We start from the raw sequence: 21553 nt of genomic DNA, 5'->3' as shown, positions 1-21553 counted from the left end.
GAAGATAATAATCAACCTATCTCATGGGACTCATATGGGGATTTAGTGAAATAACAGATGCAACTTGGCACACAGTAGCTACTCAATAACTATTAATTTTCTCTTTTTTATATAATGGTCTACCTAATAAATGTTGAAAACTAGCAGTGAAGTATTTTCCTGTTGCTAATGGTAAACTAAAAGTGTGACCATTAGAAAAGATGGCTAAAGGCCAAAGAATCTTCAGGAAGAAGTCATCTTGGGAATTGATGTCAAAAGTATCTAGCACATCCAAATGTCAGCAAAACTGCTCCTTTTCTTAAAGTAAAAGCATGCCAAGATTTCCCTACGGTATTTACAAAGAACTTTGTTGCTTGATCTAATCATTAGGGTTTAAAAGAAAACAGAGTCTCTGAAATAAGTGTTCTTGTCCCCTTACTTTCTTCTAAAACTACTAATATTCTAGTAGCATGATATGCTACTCACGTGAGCACAAAGCTGTGCTTGTAAAAGAAAAGGACTTCTTGGAAATGACAAAATGGTAAATTACCCTGGAAAGCAAATGGTCTCAGGTCATTCTGGCTCCTCTGCCCTGAGATGAGGTGAACATGTTTGTGGCTACAGGAATTTGTTTTCCATAGATCTCATACAGATATACAATCTCAAGGGTCCTCAGTTAAATGTTTTCTGTCATAATACTCAGCGTGTTGATGTGTTGAGGACCAAAAGGTGATTTCTTATTCAAAACAGAACAAAAGTATACTTACCTGGAGATGGATTTCCAGAATCTTCTTGGATCATTTTAGATAGTTACAGAAGTAACCTGACCAAGATCAGCACCCCCTACCCATACCCTAGGGCTTGGATCCTGGAAAGATGCAGGGTAATTAACAAATGTTGGGCTAAAGATGCACTCCTAGAACTTAATACAAATGAGAAAAACCCTCCGTGACATTCAAACCATTTTGCTGTAGTTACAGAAAACATGAAACTACATTACCATCTCTTAAGAGGGAAGCTATTGAAAACTGATTTTCTTAGTCTCAAATCTAACCTGTTTATGTGATTAATTCATAACTAGAGGTCCCTCATCGTGTATATACCATGACAGTCTCCTTAAGTACACTGCACTCTATTTGAAGCTTAAAATTAGAAAGGACCAGTTCTCCATTTCCCTTAATTGTCAGAACCACGATTTAGCAAATACTTATGTCCCTTTAGGTACTGTTTGCAAAGGCTGTACTAATACTAAACCAAGTGCAGGGCTTTATCAGAAAACACAGGCATGCCGAGAATAGCAGGGAAGCTTATGATACATGGTTGTAAGATAAAATAGCTGTCTTGGAATTTTTTCCCAACTTATATTCTTTTAACTCCAATTTCTTCTGCCACCCACTCCTCACAACACTTTCCCCAAAATAAGACAAAGGAAAACATTTGGGTGACATACAAAAAGACAATTAATATTTATTTTACTCAAGCTTTTCTGTAAGAAGTTAAACAAAATGATCCTCATTTGAAGGCATTACCAAAAATGTTAACATTGTTTCACGTATCCCTTCAGTGCGGGATGAAGAACACACTTATCTGAATGAAAGAATAGGAATGACCATCCTTACAGTGGCTTTACTTAGATATGTGGAGAAAACAAATCCATAAAGGTTAGACATAAAATAGCACATGAACCTACTAGTTTCCTACAGGTAGTGGGAATTCCACTGATGTGTTAAAGTCTCCAAGAGCTCTCAAGACCTGGGGATCAGTTGTCAGCAGTTATATAACAGCCATAGGTACTCCCATAATTCACTGCCCACTTTTCCCTCAACTATTTTACCACTAAAAGAGCAAGATGGAAACACCCCCGCTCCCAGCCCACTCCCAGGCTGCAGGACTGTAGGCGTCAGTTCTCTGGGTAATCAGAATATCAAAGCATCCCCTCCCCGCACTGCCATCTAAATAGGATGACAGGAAAAATGGCTTTGGGTGAGGCATTTAGGTGTTTTGTTTTGCGGAAGTATAAGAGCTGGCTAGGAAATCATCTCATCCCTACACAGGAAAACCAAATATTCTTTCTAGAGAAGAGTAGGACAGAATAGCACATCCATGCCCGTCTCCCAGCCTCAGTCTGACCTCAAATATAAAAGCAGGGGGAGGAAACACCTTGCCATCTGCCATTGCCACGAACCCCAATTTCCTCAGGAAAGCCAGGGCACAGTTCTCCTGCACTGTACCCACACCTGAAAAGAGCAGGGATGTCTGATCTCCCTTCCCTAAGAGCAGGAATTGGAAGTAGCATTATCTTATTAATACAAATGGATGAATGTTTGGAGAACTTGTGATATAGAGTTCTCAAGTTCCTACCAGTAATCTGAGTCTATGTGTGTGAGGAGAGAAACATTGGAGGGGGACTTCTCATTTCCACACTTTAAATATGGAGGAAGTAGAAGTAGAGGGAATATATATATATATGGATACGTTGTGGGGATGGGTGAGAATGGAGCCTTAACATATGCAAAAAAAAAAAAATACAAACGTTGGAGCCTTGGATGGCTGGTTATCAATATAAGAAACAAAACCTACTAATAACCATTTGTGGGAGTAAGGGAAAAGAGAAAGACACAACTATTCTTTTTTTCTCAAGCAAATAGCAAAGTTCTAGGTGACGATAATAACTGTTTTCTGTTTATAAAATGCATACAGAAACAGTAAATGCTGAAAAGCTTCAAATAAATGCAGAGTCACACAGAAGTTACAAAATATGCGAGAATTAGTCATTGTTTCTCAGTCTACTCACACTTTTCCTGAGATGCAAATTACTCCCTGCTCCTCTAGGTGCTGTGAGCAGATTTATATTCTAATTGCTCATGAGAGGTGAAAGACTACACAGAAGGGAATGAGGGAGATGCAAAAAGGGAAATCGAGGTGGGAAGTGGGGTGTTGAAAGGTCTGGAAAATGACTGGTGGGGAGAAAGAACTGAGGAGACCCAACTAGACTGTGAATTCTTTGAGGGAGTTGGTGCCTCACACCTGGGGGCCTAACACAATCTGGACGCAGAGTAAATACTTGATTTGAGTAGCGGAGGTGAAGAAAAAACAATGCATCATTAGAGACTGTGTCGTTCAAGCTCTAATACCCAATAAGTCATTCTGCCTCTACTGCCCTTAAAAGCCTGAAATGGCTTTGAAAGATCTCAGTAAAGAAGCTGCTTCTGCTTTTTCTGTAGTCACGGCCAACATGGATGCCTGGGCCTTTCAAAGCAGAGGAAAATGCTGCTGAAGGGGATGAAGATTCCGGACTATTAAAGAGTTTTAATAGCCATAGCCATTACTCAGTGGGATCCCAAACAACAGATAACAGATTTATCAATTTTGTTTGCTAGATGTTCTCTATGACTCAAGTTTGACTTTAGCATTTGCACCCAAAATGAGTTCTCCTACAAATAAAATTTGTTGGTATTATTTGAGACAAAGAATACAAAGCAGGCATAGGTCCCTCAGGAAGTTGTCACAACTCTTGATAAGATTAACTCGACTGCCATCATCACTTTTTGCTTTTGTCCTCTAGTTTGAAGCCTTAGCAAAAGACGTCTGCTTTTTATAATTCAACGAAAATGACTCCACTCTTTTCTCCAAAGGGCCCATTATTATTTTTAGTTTTTCGGTGCGCGGCTCAACATAAAGACCTGTGGCTCTTATGAACTGCCTGTTTTTAAATGGTCCAGTAGTTTCGGTTTCCATTTAACAAGTTCCCAGATAACAAATGGAAAACGGAATGAATCTTCACAAGGTCACATTGAAGGTTAAAATAAATTATCCCCATCACTGAGAGGCTCTCTTCAGGCTTTCTATCAGCACTACAGAGTCAGTTTCCTCTTTGGTTTGCTTCTCACAGATGTCGTACTTCTTCCAGTGCTGGAAGGGAAGGAAAAACACATACACGATGACTTTTCTAAACAGTGTTCTTTCCCTGAGTACTTGCAGCCAATGCTTATTTTTAGGTTTGTGTTCATGGAACCCTGAGTATATGTTTTCCTGTTTTGATTGGAGTCTTTTTTTTTGACCTAAGAATCTTCATCTATTTGAACAATCAATTAAACAAAACAATCAGGAATTAATGTTAAAGGTGAAAAAACCATGGGACTGTTATATGATATTTAATAGCTATCTCAAAAGATAAACAAATGTGGACACCTCCAAAATTGGAAACGAAGTCTTTTGAAGAAGAATAAAAGAGCAGCATGCTTTCCTTACTTCAACTGTTTCTATCTTTATTTTTTTACCACTCAAATTTGACCATTGCTCCAGAGATGTAGGCTCAAAAAGGCGTCAAGGTGAATGGCAATATATAAAATGTCCCAAAAGTCTTAGTGCAGTTAAAAGTTTTGAAAGACCTTGCATTAACAGCTTCATGTAACATCATTTGCTAGAACAGGGAATTATGCATATAAGGTAAGCTCATCTTGAACTCAATTTAAGTGTGTATCTTATGGTGAAAGCCAATATCCTGGTCCTTGCCTTCCTTCCTTACAAGTCAAAGGAAAGGGTGAAATGTGAGCTCAGTCCCCTCTTCTGTAAAATAAAGTTGTTAGACTAAACCAGGGGACTGCAAACTATGGTCTAAGGGCCAAATCCAGCAGGCTGCCTGTTTTTGTAAATAAAGTTTTATTGGAACAGAGCCACCCCCATTTGTTTCTGTATTGTCTACGGCTGTTTTCATGCTACAACAGCAGAGCTGAGTTGCTGTAACAGACCGAAAGGCTTGCGAAACCAAAAATATTTACTATCTGGCTCTTTACAGAAAAAGTTTGCCAATCCCTGCACTAGATTATTTCTAAGCTCCATTTCTGCTCTGTTGTTTTCTGGTTCTATAAGCCTAGAAAAGGAAATAGAAAGAAGGAAAAATAGAAACAAGCAACAATGATGATTCAGCTGCCTCAGGTTGTGCAACTGGAGATGGACTCAGCAGGTCAGGAGCATCCAGTCTTAGAGAACATATGGAGAGAAAAGTTGGAAAACACTGTTTAAAATATCCAAATTCTACTGAGCCTGTGCTCTGTAGAGCCCGTGAGCCACAACCACTGAAGCCTGCACACCTAGAGCCCGTGCTCCGCAACAAGAGAAGCCACCGCAATGAGAAGCCCACGCACCGCAACGAAGAGCAGCCCCCGCTCGCCGCAACTAGAGAAAGCCCGCGCACAGCAACAAAGACCCAACGCAGCAAATAAATAAATAAATATAATTAATTTTTTAAAATATCCAAATTATTCTAAATAATTATTTAACCCTGATACTCCTAGTAGAATGGCTAAAATAAAAAACACTGACAATTCCAAGTGCTGATAAGGATGCTGAGTAACTGGATTTCTCATATATTATTGGTAGAAACGTAAAATAGCACAGCCACTATGGAAAACAGCCTGACAGTTTCTTATAAAACAAAATATATACTTACTGCATGACCCAGAAATCTCACTCGCAGGTATTGACCCAAGAGAAATGAAAACATGTCCACACAAAGACCTCTACATGAATGTTTATAGCAGTTTTATTCATAAAAGCCAAAGACTGGGAATAGTTGTGATATCCTTGAACAAGTGAATGGTTAAATAAACTGTGCTACAGCCATATCATGGAATACTGCTAAGCAAGAAAAAGCAATGACATGCAACAACGTGGGTGTGTCTTAAATGCATTATGCTAAGTGAAAGAAGCTAGACTCAAAAATCTATGTATTGCATGATTCCATTTATATGATATTCTGGAAAAGGCAGAACTCTAGGGACAGAAAAGAGATCAGTGGTTGCAAGGGTACAGGACTGGGGAACGGGGTGTACTGCAAAAGGGCATGAGGGGGCTTTTGGGGGGGATGATGGAAACTTTCTATATCTTGATTGGAGCGGTGGCTACAAAATTGCATACATTTGCTAAAACTCTTCTAACTGTACACTTGTGAAGAGTAAAATTTATGGTATGTAAATCAAATCAACAAAGCTAATTTTTTAAAAATGTGAAATGCACACACTTCTAATAAAAAACAATCTGAAAAAAATTACATAACCTTAAAATAATGGCTTATTCAATAAATGGCACTAAGACAACTGGCTAAACATTTGAAAAATAAAGTTAAACCCTACCTCACAGCCTACACGGATAAACCCCCTATGGGGGGTTAAAGACCTATACGTGAAAAATAAAATCAAATAAGTCCTGGAAAAATGTATTAAGGAACAATTATATAAATCTGCAGTAGGAAAGGGCTTCTTTCTACACATAAAAAATAAAGGAAGATTTGACTGCATAAAAAAACTTCTGTACATCATTAATCACCCTAAATACAATACAAACATCGACGACAAACCAAAAGATTACTAACTGATGTATAAAGAGCTTTACAAACCACCAGGGAAAAGACGAATATTGCAGGGCAAAAATGGACAATGAACAAGGATTTCACGAAAGAATTAATTCAAGCCAATGAACACGTGAAAAAATACAAAACTTGATATGTAAATTTAAAACAAGATGCCCTGGACTTATATATACTAGCAAATGTAAAATAGATTGCTAGTGGGAAGCAGCCGCATAGCACAGGGAGATCAGCTCGGTGCTTTGTGACCACCAAGAGGGGTGGGATAGGGAGGGTGGGAGGGAGACGCAAGAGGGAGGGGATATGGGGACATATGTATATGTATAGCTGATTCACTTTGTTATAAAGCAGAAACTAACACATCATTGTAAAGCAATTATACTCCAATAAAGATGTTTAAAAAATAAAAATAAAATAAAACAAGATGCCCTTTTCTCATCTAACACACTGGGAAGAATTTTTTTAAAAATTAGATATATTCATGTGGGCAAAAGCATGGCCAAACAACCACTGAGACACACTACTGGTTGGTATGTAAGTCAGTACAACCTAGTTGTAATCAGTGCTTCTTGTGAAAAATTTAAGTGTGTGTATTCTAATGCCACCATTTCCTTAATATGAAGGAATCATACCCTAGATATGTAACCAGAGTGTTTAATTTGACAGCATAGAGTATATGTTTTTGTACATCAGTAAAACAGATCTACCTCATTTCCTTTGACCTCTGTATAATATTTCATTGCATGACTGCACCATAATTTATTTAAGCAGTATCCTTAATAGATATTTAACCTGTATATCCTTTCTGGATGACAATTTGTCAATAACAATCAAAGAGTTTAAAATGTATATAATCTCCTTTGATCCGGCAATCTTACTTGTAACAATTTATCCCAAGAAAGTAATGAAATATATATGTTAATATTAGCTGTGAAATGATGCCTGTAACAATGAAATTTAGAATTCATCTAAATGACCAATGATAGGGAACTGGTTAAGTACACCATGATATATTCACACAGTATGATACTATTTAGCCATTAAAAAGTATAGGGCTCACAGGGAGATCAGCTCGGTGGTTTGTGACACCTAGAGGGGTGGGATAGGGAGGGTGGGAGGGAGAAGTAAGAGGGGGGGATATGAGGATATATGTATACATATAGCTGATTCACTTTGTTATAAAGCAGAAACTAGCACACCATTGTAAAGCAATTATACTCCAATAAAGATGTTAAAAAATATATATATAGGGCTTCCCTGGTGGCGCAGTGGTTAAGAATCCACCTGCCAATGCAGGGGACACGGGTTCGAGCCCTGGTCCAGGAAGGTCCCACATGCTGCAGAGCAACTAAGCCCATGCGCCACAACTACTGAGCCTGAGCTCTAGAGCCCACGATCCACAACTACTGAGCCTGCGTGCCACAACTACTGAAGCCCACACGCCTAGAGCCCATGCTCTGCAACAAGAGAAGCCATGGCAATGAGAAGCCCGCGCACCGCAAGGAAGAGCAGCCCCCGCTCGCCGCAACTAGAGAAAGCCCGCGTGCAGTAACGAAGACCCAACACAGCCAAAAATAAATAAATAAATAAATTTATTTATTTTTAAAAAAAGAAAAAGTATATTATAGAACCAGGGTTGGCAAACTTTTTCTGTAGATGGCCAGATAATAAACATTTTCAGCTTTGAGGGCCATATAGTCTCTGCTGTTGTAGCATGAAAGCAGCCATAGACAATACATAAATGAATAGGCATGGCTGTGTTCCAACAAAACTTTACTTATGGACACTGAAATTTGAATTTCATATTATTTTCTTCTTTATATTTTTCAGCTACTTAAAAGTGTAAACACCATTCGCAGCTTGCAGCCTGTACACAAACAACTGGCAGGCAGGAGTTGGCCCATGGTCTGTAGTTCACAGAGAAATCCTATGAGGAAGGTAGTGGATGGCAGCATAGTTTTTGCATTTCCCCAAATGCCACTATAAAAACCACAAGTAGGAAAGGTAAGCAGGGTAAGTAGGAAAGCAAAGCAAAATCCACGGACACAATCTGCAACAAGACCAGATGAAAGTGATGCCCCCATGAACCCTGAAATATGAGCGGGTAGGGACAAATTAGAGATGCTACAAGAGCAAAGTGGCATTAGCTATGGGAAAGCATGGAGAGGGAATCATCAGGGCATCTGATAGATCTGAGAATTCTAAAACAACTCACTCAAACTTCAGCAAGCTAATTTATGAACAATAAGTGAGTCTGGCAGGGGTTTGCACTGCCAAAAGAGTGACCAAATGCAAGGAGTCCATAGAACAGCCTGAGAGCCACCTGAGCCCTATGAACTCTCAAAACCATCCAAAGCTCCCTTCCTGGGCAAAGTCCCACTCTGAAGAGAAACTGATAGGAACAGACTGCACACTGGCTAGGACACAGACAAGAGACACAAACTAGAAAGTCCAGATAAAAGTAGACGAGGTGAACAGGCAGAGCCAGATTTCAGAAAGGAATTCACTATAGTTTTGAAAAATTGTCAAAAATCATAGAAGATGGGGGCTTCCCTGGTGGCGCAGTGGTTGAGAATCTGCCTGCCAATGCAGGGGACACGGGTTTGAGCCCTGGTCTGGGAAGATCCCACATGCCACGGAGCAACTGGGCCCGTGAGCCACAATTACTGAGCCTGCGCGTCTGGAGCCTGTGCTCCGCAACAAAAGAGGCCGCGATAGTGGGAGGCCCGTGCACCGTGATGAAGAGTGGCCCTCGCTTGCCGCAACTAGAGAAAGCCCTCGCACAGAAACGAAGACCCAACACAGCCATAAATAAATAAAAAAATAAAATAAATTAAAAAAAATAATAATAGAAGATGGAACTCTATAGCCATGAAATTAGAAAAAAAAAAAAAAAACTATCCTAAATCAAGTCTCCTTCTAAAACTTTAGGGAAACTAATTTCATGTAAAAATAAGCAACAGAATAATATTCTTATGGAATTAAAAGATGCCAGAAAGATGTCCACAAAATATACACAGATGAAAATTATAATCTAATATTTCAAAACTAGCAAAAGTATATTAAGAAAAAGTTATGTGATATGAAAAACTGTGCATGATATCGAAGAATATAAAAATTCAGAATAAGAACAATTTAGAAATGACATGGTAAAACCCAAGAAACAATTAGAAGTAAAAGAAAATAATCATTTCAGAAATGAAGACTAGCTAGAGGAAACACAGGGGCAAATAAACACAACAGATAATACCTTAAGAGAAACAAAAGATGAAAAGGAGGATTTTTTTAAAATCAAAAAGAAATAAAGATAGATGAAAATTATTCAAAAGGATGTGACAAATATAGAAGACAGGCAAGGAAAATAAGGGAACAGAATAACAAAGTCTATAAGTGAAGACATTTTCACTGAAAATTTTTAAAAAGATTTGAAACTACATACTGAAAAGGTACACTATATACCTTGGAAAATCAACCCAGAATGACTAATACCAAGACATATTCTAGTAAAATTATTGGACTTCGAAGGAAAAAATCTTTTGACAAGCAGGCAAAAAAGACCAAGTGTTTTAATACAGAAAGAGTATTATATTGTCAGCAGACCTTGACAACACTTTATGCCAGAAGAAAATGGATGACATATTTAAGATCCCCAAGGCAAGAACATGTAAGCCATGGATTTTATATCTAGCTAAAATGAATTTCAATTATTAATGCAGGAAACTCCATCAATATGTAAATAATCCAGGAAATGTTGGTCCCATGAATCCTTCCTGAGAAAACTTTTGGAGCTTCAAAAAACCAAAATGACCGGAGAGACATCAACATAAAGATCGGGGGTTAGCATCAAATACATACCATATAGAATTAAGACTAAAGAGGGCTATAGGGAGACAATATAGTATATAATGGCCTTATGCACTGGAAATGCAGATCCTGGACAACTTTAAGAATGGGGAGAGAATGGGAAGAACATATGGAAAAATTGCTGTCTTTAATAATCATTAAAAATTATTTTATAGTTTGTCAAAAGTTCAGAAATTCCTTCAGTTCCACCTGTTTCCTTTTCATCTGTTAAATTCAAATAAAGATAAAATGAGCATTTTATTAAAACATGTTATATAATTTGTTAGAAGTGTGGACTGCAGGATCAGGAAGCCTGGCTTCAGGACTCAGGTGCTGAGCAGCTCTAACTCTTGTTAGTTAGATTTCGATACCAGCTCTGCTAGGTAGCAGCAGTGTAACCTCAAACAAGTTACATATAATCCCTCTGGTGCTTCACTGTCTTCATCTGTATAGTGGAGATAATCCCTGTGGCAGGATGGGGACAAATTAATGAAGGAAGTGCTTAGAGAAGTGTCTAACACATAGCAAAAGTTCAATAAGTATGAACTGTTATTATTATTGTTGTTACTATTATTCCATTTACCAGTAAAAGTGCAGTCAGCCCTCCGGAGGATGTGCATAGGTTATGTGCAAATACTACACCATTTTATATAAGGGACTTGAACATCCATGAATTTGGGCATCCGAGGGAGTCCTGAAGCCAATCCCCCACAGATACCAAGGGACGACTGTATTTCCATTTCTCTGTGTTGTTCTCATAACCTTAAAGATGATTATAGCTGGGTGACAAGATTAATTTTTCTCTTTTGGTTATCTGTATTTCTCATTTCTCTATAATAAACATATTTCTTTTAAAAGAAAAATTATTTTAATTTAAAAAATGCACGCTGAATGTTACATTTTCATTGGTTTCTGCTCATTAGACCCAATGCTTAACTGTGTTGGACAGGAAAAAAGCAATCAGAATAGTGCAGCAGAAATGGCTTCTAAGAAAACATTAATTTTTTAATTGCCTTTTTTCATTCCTGAAACTTTGATTACTCTATCTTCACCCATCATCAGCATCAGGGCCTTTGCCTGAGCACTGCTTCTATGAATATGTCTATGTAAGGTAAAAGGGACAAAGGCAAAGGCTCTGACCTGTTATTCAATTTTGTGAATTATATGTCAGTCTAATTTTAAAATTACTTGTAGAAAAAAAAAATCCACAAAATTACAGTCCATAATTCAATTCTTACCCTGCCGATTTTTTAAACAAGGTAATAAACAATAGAATAATGGCCAAAGATGAAAAACATCCTAGATGAAAAAAAAATCAGTGTTTGGGTGGTGAACACAACTGGCTTTTAGCTGTTTGTCATCCTAGAAAAATACATGCATGTATATATAATTTTTTTAAAAGAAAGAAACAAAAGTCATAGAATAATGGAACATCAAGTTTCAATTTAAGAGTACTTTCAAGATTTGGTTATTTCCCACAGTGAATTGCCAACAGAGGTGAAGTGGGTTTCATGCACCTAAGCACCACGCAAAACACTGGCCTTGTGTGTACAAGTCAGCTGATTATGCGCCCCCATCTTCTTCAGAGCAACAGTCACAATAGAAAGTTGTACAATATGAATTGTAGATCCCCACGCCTTAAAAATCACTGCAGCTTAAAAAGAACTTGTTGAATGCGGTGTGGAGGGGACTAATTTGGTACCATTTGAGGTGGCTATCAATTCAAACCCTCACTTTAAAAATTGATAATTAAAGGGAAAGAATTAAACATGTTTCCTGCCTTTCTAGCAGAAACCGAATTTCAGAACAACTAAGAAGCCTAGTTGAGGACTGAAAGCAGTGCTTTGTAGGAAAGTGTTAGCTTATAAATGTAGATTAAATGATAGATGAGAAAAATCATCATCGTTTCACAACCCCTAATGAGATTATTGATTCAAGCAAGGATACTAATTGGCCAATAAAAAGCATCAGCTGAAGAGTTGACAGGGTGCTAACATTAACACCACACAGATTATCTTCAGGTGGCAAGGGGAGGAAACGTGTAGATGGCAGGAGGGGACATGCTATTATCACCTTAAATACAGTGGTCCATCTCACTAATGGTGGGACAACTGGATATTATCTGTCTCCTGACAATTGGGACAGTTGGAAATATTTAAATATGGACTGAGTATTAGATGATATTAAGGAATTAATAATTTTTAAAGTGTGGCCATGCTATTTTGGCTATGTAGGAAAGCGATCTTAGCTTTTAAAGATACACACTGAAGTTAAAAAAAAAATTCAGCAGTATTTGGAAGTCAATTCCAAGTTAAAAAGCTGCTTTCCAATCAGGAATTCAAAACTGGCACAGTACTGAAAATGTAATTGGTTTCCAAGAAGCGGAGGAAGAATAGATAATATTTTATGGATGAAAAAGAAATGCAGATGCAGAAGAGAAGCAATTCCCTCCGCAAAGCCCCCCTACCCCGCAAATATGGCCAGCAGCCCAATTAGTCACACAGAAAAGGCAAACAGCAAAACAACAGGAAAAAATGCTGTTGGCCAAAATGTTACTACAGTGATGAACAAAACATTGTCAAAACAGTAGAAACCTTAAGGAAAATGATACAGAAGATTTAATTTATTGGTGGCCACACCTAAATAAGTTTTTTTTTTTTAACAACCACTACTGATGGTGCAGCGTGGAAGAAGAAAGTGTTTAGAAAGGGCATGGATTCTTTCTTGGGATTAGAAGTTGGTAAATTTGGGCTACAATGGCTTCTACTTCAGGTTCTGCAATTCTCTCTCTATGTGATAGTCCTTGAGAAATTTCTCCATGGTCCCCAATGTCCCCATCTTTAAAGTGAGGAGTTGGACTAGAATCTAGAGTTTTGAAAATTTATAGTTAAAGACAACTAAACATGTAAACATACACCTCATTAGATGACCTCTAGGGCAATGTTCACTCCATAATTATTCATTCCCTAATTCGATGATTCTAGAAGTAAAAGGACAGTCTTCCTGAAGCATATGCAGTTCAATTTTCGAGAACTGCTGCCATGTAGAGAAAGTAGATTATTCATTTGGTTAAAAAGCAAACATGGAAATTTGTTCTATTACCCTTTCCCCTGTCTGGCATTTTTATTATACTTTTAGTTTTAAACACTGATTTTATTTAATGGTCTGCAACCACCGCAAACAAAAACATCTTATGCTTTTAGTGGTCCATCTTGTCAGTGTATCCACCTCACTAAATTATAGAATTATCTGACTCATCAGGACAACATATTATCCTCTAGACAGCAAATTGAAAAAAAGCAATTTTCCCATCTCTGAGAAAGATAATTGATCTGATTTTGCTGTCAATGTTACCATCATTCACTCTATCACCCAGGCTTGAAACCTTGGAATTATTTTTTACTCTCGCCACCTTTCATCACCCACACAGAGTCACCAAGTCGTAATGAGTTTCCTTTAATAATGTCTCTTGCATCAATCTCCTCTGCTACCACCTAAGTTCAAATCCCTATTATCTCACAGACCTGGATGACCACAATATTCTCTTTTCCCTTAATGACTTGTACAGCGTTTCTTTTTATTATAAAAGTAATACATGCTCATTACAGGCAATTTGGAAATTTCAGAAAGGTAGAGAGAGAATAATATCAATTATCCACAATCTTCCTGCCCAGAGATGATTATTTTGACCCATTTCCTTCCACTCATTGTTCTATGTATATATTGATGCGTTTTTTATAAAAATTAGGATTGTAATACACTACACATTTATGATATGTTTCTTACACTTACACCGTGAGTATTTTGCTAGGACATTAAATGCTTTGAAAACCTAACTTTTTTTTAAAATTTATTATTTATTTATTTTGGCTGTGTTGGGTCTTTGTTTCTGTGTGAGGGCTTTCTCTAGTTGCGGCAAGCGGGGGCCACTCTTCATCACGGTGCGCAGGCCTCTCACTATTGCGGCCTCTCTTGTTGTGGGGCACAAGCTCCAGACGCGCAGGCTCAGTAGTTGTGGCTCACGGGCCTAGTTGCTCCGCGGCATGTGGGATCTTCCCAGACCAGGGCTCGAACCCATGTCCCCTGCATTAGCAGGCAGATTCTCAACCACTGCACCACCAGGGAAGCCCCCGAAAACCTAACTTTTTAAAAAACTTATTCTTGATTGTTGATGTTTCCTTAGTTTCTAATTTTTCGTTTTAGAAACAAATGCTACATTGACCATCCTTGTACCACTGTTGGATTATTTCCCTAAAATAGATTCCTAAAGAAGTAATTACAAGATCAAAGATTCTTGTTACATTTTACCAGGTTGCCCTCCAGAAAGAACACATACCATTTTACAGGCCCACCAGCGTTGCATGAAAAGTGCCAGTTCCCCACCCACTTGTTAACACTGGATATTATCACTTTTTAGAAATTTATTAAGCTGGAAATTTATATCTCATCAATGCTCTGGTTGTATGTCTTGTATATATCAGTGAGTCCAAACATGTTTTCACAGACATTGGACATTTGTGTCATGGCACTTTGACTGTCTTCATTCTGCTAAAAGGGGTAGCAAACTCAAATGCTTTTCAGGGGTCTGGCATGTTAGGTCAACATGTGAAACCACAGTGGGAATTAGGAATGGTAGGGCCTCAGCTGAACTGGTAGAGTGCATGCCCTGCTTAAGATCCCAAATTGAAAAATTTTAAATACACCACGCTGGCCAAACAAAACATCTGTGGGGCAAATTCAGGACTAGGTTCCCAGTTTGCTACCATGCTAGCGCCTCCCCTCTCTAATCCATTCCCTCCAGGTTGTTGTCAGAATGATAGGTGTGGAGAGAAGGGAACCCTCCTACACTGTTGGTGGGAATGTAAATTGGCGCAGCCACTATGGAGAACAGTATGGAGGTTCCTTAAAAAAACTAAAAATAGAGCTACCATATGATCCTGCAATCCCACTCCTGGGCATATATCTGGAGAAAAACATGGTCTGAAAGGGTACCCCAATGTTCATTGCAGCACTGTATACAATAGCCAAGACATGGAAGCAACCTAAATGTCCATCGACAGAGGAATGGATAAAGAAGATGTGGTACATATATACAATGGAATATTACTCAGCCATTAAAAAGAAGGAAAGAATGCCATTTGCAGCAACGTGGATGGACCTAGAGATCATCATACTGAGTGAAGTAAGTCAGACAAAGACAAATATCGTATGATATCGCTTATATGCGGAATCTTAAAAAAATGATACAAATGAACTTATTAACAAAACAGAAACAGACTCACAGACTTAGAGAAGAAACTTATGGTTACCAGGGGCAAGGGGGGGGGGGAGGGATAGTTAGGGAGTTTGGGATTGACATGTATACACTGCTATATTTTAAATGGATAACCAACAAGGACCTACTGTATAGCACAGGGAACTCTGCTCAATATTATGTAACAACCTAAATGGGAAAATAATTTGAAAAAGAATAGATACATGTATATGTATAACTGAATCACTTTGTTGTACAACTGAAACTAACACAACATTGTTAATCAACTATACGCCAGTATAAAATAAAAAGTTATAAAAACAAAGAATGATATTCCTAACACCTTCTCATATAAGGCCAGCCATAACATGACTCCAAATCTGTTTCTCGGAACTCCCCTATCCCAACCCGGTACTTCTATCATACAGAACTCTAAGGAGGTAGTGAGGTTCCTGAGGACAAACATTCTATCTTACAAAAGGCAATGCGGCATAGTGGAAAGAAAGAGAAAAGTCTAGAATCAGACAGTCCTGGGTCAAATCTCACCTTATTATCTACTAGCTGTGTGGCTGCAGTAAAGTTATTTAACCTCACTGAGGCTCCATTTCCTCATCTGTGAAATGGTACTAACAGCACCTACACCACAGGGTGGTTATGAAGATGGAGCATTTAATACACTGTGTACACATGGTAGACTTCCAATCACTGGTTAGAGGAGTTGTTAGAATACTTGCACAGTTCTCAACCTCCAGCATCTGTCTCAGTAGCTGGCAAAATGAAGACACATGGGTGATCCTAAGGAAAATATCTATAACAGTGATTTTCAAAGTGCGCTCCGTGAATGATCTTGCCAGGACAGGAATCATCTTTGGGCTCCTTTTAAATATGCAGATTCCTGGGACCCATCCCAGAGCCGGTGAATCCGAACTTCTGAAGGTAGGGCCCAGGATTCTATATTCCTACAAGCATTGCAGTTGACTGTTACTCAAAGCTGAAGAAACACCGTCACCTCAGTTACAGTATACCAGCCCTCCATCAGGTACCTGACTTCTGGACCTCCCTGGCTAGTGGTGCCCTATCTGGCACAGTTACCCACTGCCCATGCCCATGACTTGGTGAAAAAGTGATCCAGATGACTCTTCCTCTGACTGCATGGGAGCCTCCCTGCCTTCCTTCCCTAGCCACTGTGTATCACCCGTTATTACAAGAATCGTTTGGGCGTTAAAGATAAACGGAAAGTATTATCAATAGTAATACTAAGCACTAACATTTACTAAGCACCTATAATGTGCCAGGCATACTAAGTGGTTTCTATGTATTAAATTAATTTAATCCACATAACAACACTGAGGCAGGTGCTATCATTACCTCCACTTTTTACACTTTTTAACAGGAAGGTTAAGGAAGTTACCTAAGGTCAAATAGATGGTAAATGACACAGCAGAGATTTGAATCCAGACAATCTGACTCCAGAGCTCAGGCTATTATCTACTATGCTGTACTATTTCCCTGAATTAACTGCCCTATGCCTGAAATTACTAATTTAAGATATATACAATAATATTGATATTTATTTCATTTAGTGTCTTTATTATTTTATTTGGGTGAATGTATTTATCAGAGAAGCCTCAAACTCTTTTGTTCCCATAAGGTCTTAGCTTTTCCAGCCACAAATTCTAGTGTGAGAGTCTGCAGCCAACTAACTCTAACAGTTCGGGTGGGTTTGCTCTAGCTCCATGTCTTCGGAGGCCAGCTTTCCAGGCAATAGCATGAACACAATCTATTTCAATTGTTTACCTTATCTTTATATTTCCCTAAATTAAGTTTTTAAAATTACTCCAGTCAGAAGACCTGCCTATTGGCTTAGTTTCATAAAGGAGGCTCCTCCCCCTGCAGGTTTAGATCAAATATGTTCCCTACCCCAGAGAGAGAATGAAGCCCCGTGACACAAGACAGGCGAAGTATTCTGGGAACTTCTTAAATGGTATGCTTGGCCTGAGACACAACATTTTAAATCAGCTCTTCTTTAATCTTTTAGATAAAATGTAGTTTAAAATAACCAGTTTTGAAATGAAATTCTGACACATGCTACAACATGGATGAACCTTGAAAATGTTATGCTAAGTGAAAGAAGCTAGCCACAAAAGGACAAATATTGTAGGATTCCATTTATATGAGGTACCCAGATTAGGCAAATTCAGAGAGACAGAAAGCAGAATAGAGGTAATCAGGGGTTGAGGGGAATGGAGAGTTATTGCTTAATGGGTACAGTTTCTGTTTGGGATGATGAAAAAGTTCTGGAAATACTGAAGATGGTTGCACAACACTGTAAATGTACTTAATGCCATTGAACTGTATACTTAAAACTGGTTAAAATGGTAAATTTTATGTTATGTTTTACCAAATTTTTTTAAAATCCCATAGCCTCCCCCCCAAAATAATCAATTTCAAACTTCACAGAGTCAGTGCTTACCAGGGTATCATCATTCTGGTCTCCAAACATTTCTTTAAAAATCTTGCCAGGATCAGGAATTGGAGGGAATATAATAATCTTGAGCCTTTAAGAAAACAGAGACATTTTTGATCAAACCTTCCATTCCATAGAAATGTCCCACTTAAATACAGCCATATTAAAAGAAGGCTTGGACAAAAGACATGGTACACAAGTCATCTTTAGTGATAATGTAGTTGTGAAAAAATTTCTAAAACAAGCTGAGAAATCGATCTCTTAAAAGTATCAAGTGTGGATAAAGCAGAGGGCCCATCAGTAGCAGACTACTTATACCCTTTCAATGAAAAAAAATTTTTCCAGCTTTATTGAGATATACTTGACAAACAAAAATTGTATAAATTTGAGGTGTACAAAGTGACATTTTAATATATGTGTACATTGTGAAATGATCATCACAATCAAGCTAATTAACACATCCATCACCTCACATAGTTATAATTGTGTGTGTGGCTCTGTGTGTGTTATCCTCTATCATTTAAATAATAATGGTGCTTTACTTATCACAGATCAGATGGGAGCTTGCTGTTTATAATTTTGAAAAAAATAATCTTCCGAGAACAGGGGGCATTCTCTTTAATTTTTCTTCCTTTTTCTTACTTGTCTCCTCTCTGTTTTTTTTTAAATTAAAAAAAATTTTTATTTGAAGTATAGTTGATTTACAATGTTGTGTTAATTACTTCTGTACAGCAAAGTGACTCAGTTATACATATATATACATTCTTTTTCACATTCTTTTCCATTATGGTTTATCACAGGATATTGAATATAGTTCCCTGTGCTATACAGTAAGACCTTGTTGTTTATCCATTCTATGCATAATAGTTTGCATCTTATAATCCCAAACTCCCACACCATCCCTCCCCCACCTCCCTCCCCCTTGGCAACCACCCCAGTCTATTCTCTATGTCTGTGATTCTGTTTCTGTTTCATAGATATGTTCATTTGGGTCACGTTTTAGATTCCACTTATAAGTGATATCATATGGTATTTGTCTTTCTCTCTCTGACTTACTTTACTTAGTATGATAATCTCTAGTTGCATCCATGTTGCTGCAAATGGCATTATTTCATTCTTTTTTATGGTTGAGTAGTATTCCGTTGTATATATGTACCACATCTTCTTTATCCATTCATCTGTCAATGGACATTTAGGTTGCTTCCATGTCGTGGCTATTGTGAATAGTGCTGCTATGAACGTAGGGGTGCATGTATCTTTTAGAATTAAAGTTTTGTCTGGACTCTCTATTTTTGCATCTGATAGTAGTACCCTTTGGTGGACCTACCTCATCTCCTAGGTCTCTAAATGTTGATGTGTCCCAGCATTCTCTTTTGTCCTCTTTATCTCCCTCACTTTATTAGTGCTCTCTTCCAGTCTTAAGGCTTTAAATCCATTTACATGCCAAGGACTCCCAAAATTCTATCTCCAGCCCAAACCTCTCCTTTAAACTCCAGATTCATGTATACAAGTACCTATTTAGCATCTCTACTTAGATATCTAATAGGTATCTCAAACTTCTCATGTTCAAAACTGAAGTCCTCACCTTTTCCCTAAAGCCAGCTCTCCTCCCAACCTTCTCCATCTTAGTAAATGGCTCTAGCATTCACTCAGTTGCTGAAGCCAAAAATCTAAGAGTTATCCTTGAATCCTCAATTTCCCTCACACCTTCAGAGACAAGCAGCCATCAGCAAGCACTATTAATTCCATCTTCAAAATATATTCCACACAGACTACCTCTTACTACCTCCTACCTAGTCTACCGGCCTCCACTCTTGTCCAAGTCAAGTCTTCACTCAGCAATACAATGATCTTTTACGACAGTAAATCCAATCACATCCCTCCACTGATTAAAACTCTCTCATGTTTCCCCATCATGCTTAGGATAACATTTCAATTCCTTGCCACAGCCTACATGATCTGGCCCTGCCAGCCTCTCCAGCCTCATCTCCTGTTGTTCTCCCCCTTGCATGCTCTCCTCTAACAAGACACACGGAGTTCATTCCAGCCTCAGGACCTTTGCACTTGCTGTTCCTTTGGCCTAGAATACTCTTTCTTTGAATATCTGACTGGTTTGCTCCTTTAGTTCTGTCCTCAAATGTCACTTTCTCAGAGAGGCCTTCCCTGGCATCCTATGTAAGATGAGCCTCATATCACTTCCTAGCCTTTCTCCCCAGCCCAACTCCACAACTTTACTACTCACTACGTGAAACCATAGATAGGGACTTTGTTCTGTTCATCGCCACAACCCCAGCAATAACAACAGTGCCTGGCACAGAAATAGGCACTCAACAAATGTATGTTTAAAGAATACTGAAATAATGATAAAATGTTGATTCTAGAACCAGCTTAATAACCTTATTCCAACTTTAGGTATTTACTGAAAGAGCAAATAATAGCACCAGACTAGTCCCTATGATGAAATCGAGAAAGTAAAACATTCTCAAGGAATGAGTGCTGTAACTTAGAGACAACTTGAAGTTCTCTTTCCTATAGCATTAAGTAGCAACCTGTTTTGCATTCACACTAGACAAGTCATTTAATTGGTAATGGTCTCCATTTCTAAAACTTATGAGCTACCAACCAACTGTTGACAAATTAGGCATTTGAAAGAGTAGAGTGAACATAGGTCTTATCAACAATTCTAAAAATATACAAAGAGAGCACTGCCTGAGCAGAGCCCTGGGATCCAACACTTTTCTCACCAGAAAATGGGCACAATAATATTTCTTTGCCATGCCATACTACCAAAAAGCCAGGTATAGCCAAAATGCTTCCAACACACTGGGGAAACATCAAACACACCCACAAAGAAGAATAACCATAGCAACCAGGGTAGCAGAAACTGTCAAGCCTGCCTGGGCAGTTGCCTTACCTTTTCAGGTACAGCAGAAGGACTATGATTGCAGCCGCAACGAAGATCGGAATGATGAGTAATGTGGTTATGTAAAATGTTGGATTGGCCTTCTGACCTGGAAAATGAAAAACAAAGAGAAAGACATGAGAAATAAAACCCTTTTAGAAATAAACCAAGCAACAGTTGTGTTAGACTAATGAGATTACAGATATTTCTGCCCTCTACACCAACATATTTCCCCAAACTCTTCAATTCTCTTATCTTTTGTTATCTTAATAGTGAAAAAAAAAGTCCTGCTCTGGTGCCTAAAATTCCACGGATGGAAAAGCACCTTAAGGGTTATCTGAAACCAGGATATCCTAACTGGTTTCAGACACTATTAACAAAGATGTTATATTTGTTAAATATGTCATCTCATTAACAGTGACTATCTTTTCTTATTGGTTACTTAGCACTATTAGAACACCTAAAATAATCCTAGCAACAACTACCACTACTATTCTTAATTGAGCAACTACTGTATGTCTGATATCATACTAGGTAATTTTGCATGCTTATATCTATGCTAAAGAGATAGATAATATTATTTCCCACTTATACAGATGAGAAGTGTAAGGCTCAGAGAGGTTTAGTGGCTTGTCCAGAGGGTTTAGTAAGTGATGGAGTCAAGCCTCAAACCCAGCACTATCCAATTCCAAAGACTTTCATTAACAGCCTTGCTACACCTAACACTTAGAATGGCATGTC

General features: G+C 38.2%; 1 protein-coding gene across 2 annotated transcripts in view; it reads right to left on the bottom strand.

Annotated features, from left to right (window-relative positions):
* Positions 1-1421: 1421 nt before the first annotated feature.
* Positions 1422-21553, bottom strand: part of IL13RA1 (interleukin 13 receptor subunit alpha 1) — a 59206-nt gene continuing 39074 nt past the window's right edge. The window contains exons 9-11 of one of the 2 annotated variants that reach the window (XM_036840374.1): positions 20825-20921; positions 17917-18001; positions 1422-3891 (exon numbers count right to left, since the gene is read on the bottom strand). In XM_036840374.1, coding sequence (XP_036696269.1) covers positions 3799-3891; positions 17917-18001; positions 20825-20921 — 275 coding nt within the window. In that variant the 3' untranslated portion in view covers positions 1422-3798. Of the gene's footprint in view, positions 3892-10482; positions 10655-17916; positions 18002-20824; positions 20922-21553 lie in introns of those variants that run through there. The other variant, XM_036840375.1, reaches the window with a different exon arrangement.

This window comes from Balaenoptera musculus, chromosome X, assembly GCF_009873245.2.
Source record: "Balaenoptera musculus isolate JJ_BM4_2016_0621 chromosome X, mBalMus1.pri.v3, whole genome shotgun sequence".
In the NCBI taxonomy this organism is placed as follows: Eukaryota; Metazoa; Chordata; class Mammalia; order Artiodactyla; family Balaenopteridae; genus Balaenoptera; species Balaenoptera musculus.
The sequence above is the reverse complement of the archived record's forward strand: the minus strand, read 5'-3'. Positions and strand labels throughout refer to the sequence as shown.